Source organism: Delphinus delphis, chromosome 7 (assembly GCF_949987515.2).
Source record: "Delphinus delphis chromosome 7, mDelDel1.2, whole genome shotgun sequence".
In the NCBI taxonomy this organism is placed as follows: domain Eukaryota; kingdom Metazoa; phylum Chordata; class Mammalia; order Artiodactyla; family Delphinidae; genus Delphinus; species Delphinus delphis.
In genome coordinates this window covers 51,123,449-51,135,722 of record NC_082689.1, presented here as the reverse complement: position 1 = coordinate 51,135,722, position 12,274 = coordinate 51,123,449, and the positions used below count along the sequence as shown (strand labels likewise).

The 12,274-nt window shown below is 34.8% G+C and overlaps 1 protein-coding gene across 3 annotated transcripts in view; it reads right to left on the bottom strand.

Moving 5' to 3' along the window:
* Positions 1 to 320: 320 nt before the first annotated feature.
* Positions 321 to 12,274, bottom strand: part of PDE1A (phosphodiesterase 1A) — a 349,907-nt gene continuing 337,953 nt past the window's right edge. The window contains exons 15-18 of one of the 3 annotated variants that reach the window (XM_060016482.1): positions 4,915 to 4,949; positions 4,693 to 4,815; positions 4,218 to 4,486; positions 321 to 2,873 (exon numbers count right to left, since the gene is read on the bottom strand). In XM_060016482.1, coding sequence (XP_059872465.1) covers positions 4,696 to 4,815; positions 4,915 to 4,949 — 155 coding nt within the window. In that variant the 3' untranslated portion in view covers positions 321 to 2,873; positions 4,218 to 4,486; positions 4,693 to 4,695. The other 2 variants (XM_060016484.1, XM_060016483.1) reach the window with 2 other exon arrangements.

The following is a 12,274-nucleotide window of genomic DNA, read 5'->3' as shown; positions in this document are numbered from 1 at the left end:
GGTGCATTTTACTTGCACGTGGTTACTTTCACATGTGGCATTTTAGTTATTCATGTGTATAGATTATCTCCTTTATAAAATAGGAAATTTCTAGAGGAAAGATTCAGGTTTCCAGAATCCTATATCTGCCATGCATCTAGCCAGGAGTATGCAAATAATAGGTGCAATAATAAATGCTCAGTGAACATTTCTTTCATAGAGCAAAAATCACTTTCTGATTGAACTCATATCAACTTTCAAGATGGTGTACTTCTGGTTTTCCCTGATTTTGCCAACTTTTCAATGCCCCACCAAATTGAATTACATCAGGCACCAAATGGTTCATGATATTTTCCCTCAAGTATGATTTATTTAACAATCATATACAATAGGAAATACAGAGAATTACAGCAGAATAAAAACACAAGAATTGTAGCTTGTCATGTTAAAAATTAAATAAAAGAGATACCAGATAAATAAAGAGGCATATGAAATTGTTAGATATATGTTGAGTAGCTGAGGATACAAATGCAAAGCAGGCCATTTAAGGCTCAGCAGCCGAATTCATCCATCCCTCTCTTTAGGATGGATTCAACACTGATGTTGGCAGAAGGGATGGGCACTAGTACCCTCTGCTCTGACTTCCCGCTAATTAACATGAGTTAGTGCCTGTCTTAGAGAGAGGAAGGAAGGAATAAGGAAGATACAAAGGAGAGCAGGAGAGAAGGGAGGGGAAGGAGTAAAAGAGGGAGTGACGAGGGAGATTAGGGGGAAAAAAGTGCATCAATAGCGTGACAACTCTTCTGAAGAGATGGAGCGAGTTTTCTCCACTCCCCTGGAAGTTCCGTCACAGTGCTTTATAAATTACATAACCTGGAAAATTAGGTTAAACCCCATATACAGAAAATAATGACTTCATTATATTCCTCTATTTTTTTTAGTAATAGTCTATATATCTTAAAGTATTAATAGGAACAAAGTGGACATGTTTCTTATGACAATTAAGAAGCAGTGTTTCAATTTATTTCTCTGTTGAGAGACTCTATAGCTTTACTGAGAGACACCTGGCTCAAATAGGAACAATAGTAATTAGACTTCCCTGACAGTCATATTCTAATATTAAATGCAGAATATTTTCTAGCTTGTAAATAGCTACCTTAAAAAAGACATTAAAAGCAGTAGTTGCAGTTTCTCCATAAATAGAAATAAGAAATCCATTGTAGGACAAAAAGTCACCATGATGTACGTATCTATAAATTTCCCCCAACACATCATTATAGATCAATCTTTACTGCTTACATTTAAAATATCAATTGCATTACAGTGTCTATGATACAATTCAATTATTTAGCTGTGTTCTACATATGCTTCAGGTGAAACAAAATCTAAGGAACTTATTCACAGAACATTTAAAAGCATCTTATACACAGTCTATGCACAAATATATCTTAAATTAAAATGCATACCTAATATGCATATAGAATATGGCTTACACATGAAAAGAGATCTAAGTTGTGAGTTATAAAATCCCACTACTTAGACTTAAAAGCTTGTGATTGCATCCATTTCTAAAATATTGCTTAGCATTGTGGAACCCAGGGAAGAAGCATGTGCAACAGAAAACTCATTAGGATGGACAACCCACCTTCACTTTATTCTTTAATTGATGGCTACTCTTAATTTTTTCCACCCGATTCTACCATTCACAAAGACATATTCGCTTAGTCTCACAATCATTGAAGAGTTTGTACAGTGAAAAGTTACAACACCTACTTGTGCTTGACCTTTCTTGTCAGCTAATAACAAATAAATGTAGCTCTTCAGTTTGGAGCAAAGGCAAGGCTCTGCACATGCTCAGGCAAAACATGACAAGGAAGCAGAGTCTCCAAGGGTTGCAGTTTGTTTCTGTGTGGTAAAATTATAAACTCACGTCAAATAACATTATCTGTACAGAAAAGTGTGGGATTCCATTTTCATAGACATTTTTGAATACACACACAGACACGCACACACACACACTTCTTGTCACTTATCCCTTGGCCTGTGATATATTTTGTTACATCCTGATGGCATCAACACCCCAGAAGGCAGATTCCATTCTCAGTTCTAGTGTCTGTCTCCAACAATGGCTGGAGGTTCTTGTCATCTTGGATCGTAGGTAATGTGTGACTTGCATTGTGATGACGCCCATGTAGGTGATGCATTAGTGCTTTGAAATCACAGGGATGGAGGCAGGCTGGTCCACTGCTTTCAGGGGCAGGTTTCACTGTGGTTTCCCAGCTTGAGAGCTACAATGAAGAGTTCATCAGGTCACAGAGCCAGGGCTCTGATGCTCCATTGTTGTTATAGGGCTTCGACCACAGCTTCTGAGCAGCCCCGGCTCTCACTTTGTTCCCATGTATTTAAAATAACAAGGACAATCTAAATAGCCTCAGAGCTGCAAAAAATATTTTTCTATAATTTTGTTTTTGCTTTCCTTTTACTTAACATCTTGAAAAATTTACTGTAGTTACAGCACTCTGTATAAAACAAAGCAAGAAAGTCAAATTTTAAAATGCCTCATCTTCTGCACACATATTGCACAGTTGCCTATGCAGTAACTGGGTTCAAACTGATGAAAAATTAAAACTGTCCAACTTTTTGTCCTAAAAATTTCTCTGGCTTGATTGAAGAAGGCCAAATTGTGGAGGAAGAGCAATGGCAGAAGCACTGGCCAAAATCTCTGGTAGCAACTTTGAGTGTATTTATTTGGCTAGAATTACTAGTTCAGAATTTATGTTCTTCTCTGATATGAGTCCATAAAATGGCCTGTTTCCAAGTGTGTGTTGAAAGAGGAGAATATAGGTTTGTGGAAAATTGAGGATTTAGGATATTTTAGTGCTGTTCTCATTATCCTGAAATAAAACCCAAATGAAAATGAAGATCATGTTTTAGTCATATATAGGCATCAATCACTGAATGGCAATTTCATGTTGGGCTTCATATAGCTTGTAAAAATAAGAGATTTATCAGTAGATAATAGATATTCTTTAAATCAGTTGGAATTCTTCCTGTCTCTTCTGTGTGTGCGTGCGTGCATGCATGCGTGCATGTGTGTATTTATGTATCTTTAAAGTTTGGATGGAGGGTATGCAGAGAAATTGCTGTAGCTAATATGAGACAATATCTTTAAATTGTTTAATACAGAGCTGGTTTTTAAAATTTCCATCAACTTTATGGCTTGATTTCTATTTACAATTCCTATGTAAAATAGTAATCACAGTCACTAACTCTGGAATTGTTGATAGGACTAAATGAGATAATACATATGAGATGTTGATCACAGTGCCTGACACTGATAGTTGTTATTAATGAAACTATTATTATTAATTAAAGAGTCTTACAACTAACTCAAGAATACTGAGAAATGAATCATCTTAAAAGCTAATCACAAAAAAAAAAAAAAAAGCTAATCACATTTTAACTGTGTCATATCTAAAACAACATTTAAGGAGTTACTGATAGTATATCAAAGGCTTGACGTGGTACCTGCAGCATCTTCTCTTGTCCCTACCATCAAGGTACAAGATAGCAGGACTCATTTTTATATATTTTTTAAGGAGATACTAAGACATTTCTACTATAAGAAACACATTCCTCCCTTCTAACTCCCTTCTAACTGCCTGCACCTTCTCTGTTGGTCCAAGACAGTAGTTCTCAAATTTAGTGTACAGAAATAGCAGTAGAGTGAATTATTAAAAATTCAGATTCCTAAGGCATCACTCCCAGAGTTGGTAATTTGGTAGATCAAAGGTGAGCCCTAGAAGCTGATTTTTTTTTTAAACATCTTTATTGGAGTATAATTGCTTTACAATGGTGTATTAGCTTCTGCTGTATAACAAAGTGAATCAGCTATACATATACATATATCCCCATATATCCTCCCTCTTGGGTCTCCCTCCCACCCTCCCTATCCCACCCCTCTAGGTGGGCACAAAGCACCGAGCTGATCTCCCTGTGCTATGCAGCTGCTTCCCACTAGCTATCTATTTTACATTTGGTAGTGTATATATGTCCATGCCTCTCTCTCACTTCATCCCAGCTTACCCTTCCCCCTCCCTGTATCCTCAAGTCCATTCTCTAGTAGGTCTGTGTCTTTATTCCCGTCTTGCCCCTAGGTTCTTCATGACCATTTTTTTTTTTAAGATTCCATAGATATGTGTTAGCATACGGTATTTGTTTTTCTCTTTCTGACTTACTTCACTCTGCATGACAGTCTCTAGGTCCATCCACCTCACTACAAATAACTCAATTTCGTTTCTTTTTATGGCTGTGTAATATTCCATTGTATATATGTGCCACATCTTCTTTATCCATTCATCTGTTGATGGACACTTAGGTTGTAGAAGCTGAATTTTTAAAAAGGGAATCATTGATGCAAATGTCCACGGATTTTAGCAAATATTGATGTTGTTTCATAATATGTACTTGCTTTGTTATTATCACTCAGTGTAAACATTCATATTTCCTACATGATGTAGAAAAGGAAATTGGTATAAAACATTCATATTTCTTTTATGGAATAGTGGAAGAAACCAGGATTAAACCTCCCCATAGGATATAGCTTATTATTTTTAAAGGACTAAAAGGCCTCAGTAAATATAATTTTTATGGATGAATAAGTCAAGAATCCTTTGAAAAGGTAAATTTAAAAGTTAAATATTTAAAGCTTACCTGTTAATGTTTTGCTCCAGAAAACAGAGATTTAAAAGAAGAATCCAGGAGGACATTTAAGTAAGATAACTTTGTTTCTAATGATATTTTACAAACCATCCACTTCAGAAATAAATTTCTCATCTAAAAAATAAAATTACCTCTCATGTTTAAAATGACAGAAGCCTTTAAGGTGTTTCAAACCTATGAATGTGTCTCAGCATGTTTTTCTTCGGCACTTACTAGATCTTCTGAATTCTTATGAAGATCAGGCTCACCTAAAAAATAAGCAAACAAATAACAAATAAACAAAAACAAAATAGGTCTGAGGAAAAAAACCTAATAAGGTCAGGAAACTAAAGCAATTAGGAAAATGTTGAAGACTGGATTTTACAATGGATCTGTGGCACATTTCTCCAAAGATACCAAACACTTTCTCTTCAGCTTGTGGATTTATAGAGTATAACAAATCATCTTCTGGTGGTTATACAAATTTGTAAAGTTGCAATTTAATCTGGGAATACAGAAATGAAACAGATGAAACATGTTTAAATATGCTTTAAATCAAACATAAAAATTATGCATGTTTTCCCCAAATATTTTTAATTGAAACAAATTCTTTTAAACAAACCCTCTGATGTTCAGTGTCTTTTATCACACATTGCTTAGTTGCTATGAATTTAAAACAAATGAGTACAAGAGAATGTAATGTTTAAGATAAGTCATCATCTGCCAAAACAAACTATTGGAATTTATCATCTTAGAATCACTCAGCTTCTATATAAACCTTGAAAAAAATTAGCATGGAAAATGTTCCAACATTTCTAGAGAGGTTGCAGAGAATCTATCAAAAATAGAAACGTAAAGCAAAATGTACAGATAAAAGAGTCTTATATAAGAAAGTTAAAAAATGAGCAGAAATTAATTTTTGAGTCAATTATGATGCCTATATATGACTATATGACTTGCTATTTCAGAAAACAGTCATATATGATAGAATGTTCTCTCCATCTGAAATTTGATTGAAAATATACTAACAATTAAACTTTGCACCAACTGATTTTGAGATCATTTCTCCAACAATTATATAATTATAAAATTAGTGAACATATAGAACTTAGGGAGTATTATCACAAAGCAAAATTATTTTGTCCCTTACTTTCTCTTTAAAATATATTCAGTGGGAGAAACTTATCTTCTGTCCCAAGTTCAATCTTTCAGAGAGTATCAGGACTTTTCCAGTCATTCTTAGTTAATAAAAACATCGTGTGATAACATTAAAATGCCAGTGTCTTAGGTCTGGTCACATATAATACACATCAATCTTAAAACAAAGATAAAACTTCTTCCCAACCTTGGGTTTGTTGCAGAGCTTAGAAAGGGTGGTGATGGGGGGGAGGGCATGATTGATGTTTCTTTCATTTCCTGTTTGCCCTCCCTCAACTGGCTACCTTGGACTCCTGAGCTGGAGCAAGGGAGAGAAGAAGGCTAAGAAGAACAGCAAAGTTCCTCTATGACTAGTACTACTGTAGGATGGCTTTGCACTCACTAGACCAGGCAGGTGTTTAGAGCTGACTCTATTCTGTAAGCACATTCATGGGCTCTCCAGGGACCTCTTGCCAAGACCATGGCTGGAGACTTAGCACAACCTTGGTATGGACATATGAAACTCTGGTTCCTTCACAATGTCCACAGCCCCTGGAAATTTGTTGGTACATCTCCAGCTTCTGTCTCCTGAGGTCCAATCATGCTTACAAATACAGGTAGGTTACATTTGGTTCACATGGAACATTCACTAGGCCTTTATTCCTATAAATTACTTGAGAAAAGGCTGAAACCTACACAGCTTCCTCTTCTTCAGCTTATCTGTCACCTTCTAACCTTTTAGACCTCTCACGTAGGAACTAAATTCCATTCCCAATATCCTCCTAACTTCAAGCTCTCCAAGGGTGAAGCTATCTTCCTTTGATCTGAGGCGAAGAGGGAAGCATTTCTACATCTTTCCCAATAGCAGAGAACTCATTAAAGAAATCTTCTTCAAAAATTCTATTCTAACCATCAACAACCTGGCCCTTTCAATTGTTTGAATTGGGTGAAGGTTATAAGCATCCTATTATTGACTTTTGGATCTTCTGTGAAATTTCTGCTTCCCAAGTCAATTTGTTTCTGACATTTCTGACATATAGTCTTGGCTTATACTTCTGATTTAATATCGTGTTACTTATAACTAGATTATAACAGAACAAAATAGACTAGAATAGAATGGAACAGAGTGGAAAAAACAGATTGAATTAAAAAGACAGGAATATAAGTAATTAACTAATTCTGTGTTTCTCAAAAATTTTGAGAATCTTTTACAATGGACAAAGAACACTGAGCTTTACCAATAATCGAATGCTCTTACTTCTAGTGGATAAAGAACTCACCAATAACAAAACAGTGGAAGAGGAGCAAAATGGCAAATGGTTAAAATGCAGCAATTACAAAAAAAAATCCCTAAATGTTACGTAGACTACATCCAAGAGTAATTCCATACATGCAATTAGAAAAGTAGCAACTTAAAACTATGACCAATTCAAGACAAGATTTTTGAAGCACTGGAAAAAAAAATATTCCTTGAAACTATAAAATTCCAGGTGTTTTCAGGGGCAGGTATACAACATTGCCAATCAATCGCGTGGCAGCCAGAATGCTTAGGAAAATACTGAATTAGCAAATTCAAATCACATTACTTTTAGTTAATAAATCTTTAGTTGTAGAAGCCTTTACAACTAACTTGGATTACTTGGAAGTAACCCTTAGGCTTTCATAAAAAAGGGTTACTTGGAAGGGTTACTTGAAAGTAACGCTTAGGCTTTCATAAAAAAAGAAAGCCATATCATTCTGACAGAAAAGAACTGATTTGCATTTTTCAATTCATTACAGATCGTCTTAGATAATCTTCATGACCCAAGAGTGATCTGTGTAAAAGACCTTGAGAAGCATCCCTAAAATCCAAGGTTCCAAACATTTTTGAATCAGAGTCCTCTCTTTTAGTTTGATGAAACGAATGACCTCCTTAAAGTAAAAGTCATAAATAAATGAAATGAAATACATGGGATTACAAGGGACTTCATTTTTATTAAAATACAATTATCAACATCTTTAAGTAATCCTTAACATGTGATACAGTAATATATGTGCTTCTTTACCAATGAGTTAAATAACAAGGTCTAGCTGCAGGTCTATCAGCTGAGTAATTTTGAAATAATATCAAATAATACTTCAAGGTATCCCCATGAATTTAAATATCTTATGAAAATATTGATGATTTCTATTGGTGACAAACACAAATACCCCAAGTGTTACTCTGTGCATTTTTGCCTGCAAATGAAGGAAATCCTAAATTTTAGTTAAAGGTTAGTAAAAAAATCACTCTCCAAGTGTACAGGCTCTATCTATATAACCTGGGTTAAAAACTTTGATCTAGTCTAACTTTATTTTATGGGTAAGAAACAGGCCCAGAATAATCAAGTGATTTACTTCAGTGTAGATCACAAATAGATAACCTGAAGTAAAAATTATTGGCTTCTAAGTCACTATTATGTCAACAAGATCCATAAATTGACCTAGGAATTTCATTTTACTGAAGAGATTTGCAAGTTCCCATACATAGGAAGCTACACCTTAGGAATGAATGCAATGGGTTTGTTCAAAGCAGGTGCATAGAAGCTTGGTTGATAGCCAGGAAAAAGGCAGTGAAAGTAAGGAAACTTGGATAATTCTGTTCATCTCAAAGAGCTTTTAGGTGTTCATCTAACTGTTGAAATTTGAAAAAAGTAATTTGTAAAATGATGGAAATATGGTTTTTGCTTTATAAACACAGTGTAAAATCAGAAGGGTGCAAGGAGGGGATAGAGGTCATAGGAGGGACAGATCTACACAAATAAACAAAAATCCTTTAAATTTAGCTAATCTAAATCTTAGCCTGCAATTTGAGCTCACTATTATTGTATTAGAATCATAATATGTTAGCTTTGTAGATGATATAAATAATACTTGCAGGGAATAATGTAAGGCACATGATCAGCTGGGTATTAGAGACTCCAGTTGTCCAGTTAGGTCTTGTTGAACTAGTATTTAAAAAATAACCTGCTAGGACAAATTATTATACAATTGAAAATATATCAGTAATAACACTTTGTGAACAACTGCTAGGTGGTGGGCACTATTTTAAGTGCTTCACTTATCTTAATTACCTGAATCTTCACGGCAAAGTGTAGAAACTGATATGTAGGTTGAGTCATCTGACCAAGGTTTCAAGACTGTCTAGTGGCTGAATCTCTCTGACAAAGTCCAACCGGAATCTTGCCCTCCATTTCCCAAACTACAATTATTTGCATACCACCTTTACCATTTCTGCCATATCTATACGCCATTTATTCTATTAGTTACTAATATTTTTCTTTACACAGACTTTAAATCTATTCTCTTTTCAAAGATTAGTTTTGTCCTGAATAGTAATATCCAAGATATAACAGATTTGATGTGCTTGTTGTGTTTTCCTAACATGTAGAATTCATAATTAGCAAAAAGATAATTTCTTCTATAAACACAATAATTGATTTAATTTAATGGTTTATATTTGCCCTCATACATTTCTCACTTATCTGACCCAACAATCCCTGCATGGAGTAGTAAAACTATCACCATAATTTCCATTTTAGAAATGAGGAACACATGGTCAGAAGGAATGACTGACTACTCCACGGCACCATGGCCTGGGAGAGTGTGGGAGACAGACCCCCATATTATCCCTTAAAAAATACTCCAGTTAATTTTCCATATTTAGCAGAAGCAGCAAATAGTGTTTGAAAAATACTTGGCAAAAATTGGTTTGTGTAGTCCTTTCAGCAGAAATACTAGTTCTGCGTTATGCTGCATTATCATTTCTTCATAAGAAAAACATTACCTTTGCTATGTATAGCAGTATTTCCTCATGCAGGCAAATCTGTCTAGGTTGATTCAGTTCTATTTTTGGTCCATTTATGTAGCTTATGTTGCCAATAACTAGAAAGAATTGATGATCTAGGATTGAAAGTTATAGTTACTGGAGAAACGTAATGTGGGATAAATCGGAGCTTCTGATTCTAAACGGTGTTTAGACATCTGTATAATATGATTTGCCTTGTAGGTTGGGAATAAGAAATCTTCACATCAGGAGAAAATACTCCTCATTTAAATGCCTCTCGAGAGGAAACTGTTGTGTATTTCGGCCTGAGGATAAATTTTGCTGTGTGCATGAAGGTAACAGTAAGCAAAGGAAGGAGTGAACACTAAATACCAAGAGAGATGAGAAGAAAAAAAGAGGTGAGGCTGCTGAAGAAAAATTCCACCTCTTTCCAAATGTGCTAGTTTCAACCCTGTAAAGTTAGAGGAAGTAATGTCTTATTTCATAAAGTGTTATATAAGATACAAATCAAGAAAAGGCTAAATTATTTTTTGGTCAACTAAAGCAGTACAAAACACACCGATTCACATTAGCAATGTGAGTGAATCCTAATACACATGTATTAAGCACCTAAAGATGTGGTGAGTTCTGCACAGAGATGATCAGAGGTGATCTGTGGAAAATGAATGCACGATCTCTACGTATATTCATCTGCCATTCTGTAACAATTCATTCCACTTGGGGAGGAAATAGCACATTAAACAGCCAGAAATCTTAAAGTTCCATAGAAACTAGAGTTTAAACAATGAAGAGAGGTAGTGAGATGCCTTCTTAAAAGAGTTCAGTCTAAAACTGGGTCTATAGGATGTATGTGTTTTGGTGGCATTAGGATAGGAATATTCTCCTAATGAGGGGAGTGAGGAGGTGAGATGGAAGAGCAGAAAGGAATATGAGTGAAGGCAGCAGATTGGAAAGAAAAAGATGTGCCAAGGAAGAAGTGAAGCCCAGTTGCGAAAACTTGACTCAGAGTTCCAGCCCACTGACTAAGGTAATGGTTTCTCCTTCAGCGTCATTCTTTTAGAGGAAAGCTCTCACACCTATTGAAATGCTCTTATTCTCAGATGGAATTTGTCTGATTGAATAACAGATCTTTTATTTTCTTTTTTAAGCAGGCTCTGGTGGCAGGGAGATGGTGAGAAAGTAAAGGCATTGATTGTCTTTGAAGGTAGGGAAGTTGGGAGGGTAGCAATGGAGAAAGAAGGTCTAGGGTAGTGAAATGAAGACCACTCAAATCATACTTTGTCTGCTGTAAAGAGTGGTGGGAACAGTTGCGGAAATTTTAAGATTTGGCTCTTAGAGCCAATTTAACGTGAGAGGCAGTATGGGTCTTCTCTACTTTCTCAATCAGGGAAAAGATGGGATGAAAATTGAATCTGAGAGGTGCAACAAAAATTCACATTTTCTTTGTCTTTTATAAGCAAAAAAATACATAAAGAGTACTAATTTTAGGTAATCTAAACTAGTTTTAAAAGTTAAAACTTGGAAAAAAATTGTAAAATGATAGAAACACTTTGGCTTTGCTTTTAGTATTCTAGTTAATTGGGTTTTCTATTTAAAGCTAGATTAAGAAAAAAAAATTTCAATTGCTTTAAGTAAAAATGTTTAAACATGTCAATATGTAAACCTACTTTTGTGCCTAAATGGAGAATACTGAACATAACTGAACTTGTTTTAATGATAGATAATCCTGCAAAAAAACCTGAGGGTTATTGTTCTAAACATAAGCCATTAATTCTCACTCTCCTATACATGTAGAATAGAGTATCATTCATGTTTAGTGGCTCTAGGTAACTACTAAAAAGATCAATTCTTGATTTTACTGCTTTGTCACCAATTCTACTCAATTTGAAAGTTAAAAAAATCGTTGAAAGTTCTACTTTCAATGTGGGATTTTATAACATAATGCTACTACTATCAGAAAATTATTTCTCAAATTGCTCAATTTTAATAATGTCAGAAAGAAAAATCAATGAGGCATGTACATGATATATCTTCCCACTTATCCACAATCTCTGGCCTACAATTTTCCATAAGGTTCTGAGCTCTTGTGTTTTAAAATGGATCCAAACATGGACGTGAAGAAGGTGTGATCAGATTTTAAACTGTAGGTCTTCACACAAAACCTTTAAAAAGGATACAATTACATAAACAACTTTAAATTTCAAATTCTTATTATAATCTGTCTACATGTATTTTAACATGAATAGGCTGTTACATATTGATTTATTAAATCATAAGTGATCTGTTAGATACAGATTAATGAGTAAAAATTGCAAAGTTTATTACTATTAATAATATTAGCAGCAACAGCAAAAACAGTAGTTAATATTAAGGGAATAGTTACCATGTGCCAAGAACTATGCCAGGTGCTTCTTATATTTTATCATTTAATCCTGCCAACAATTTCTATTGCCCGAGATCACATACCATCTAAGGAGCAGAGCTGAGCCTTCAACCTCAATGTACTAACCTGAATAGTTTGGTCACCCAGTACTAATTCCCTGACCCACAGGGGCAAGTTTCTATTGGATCTGAAAGAGTGAATGCATTTTGTGTTGCCTGGAGACATGAAATTGCAAAGATTCAAGTTGAAAAAACATGGCATTTTTAATC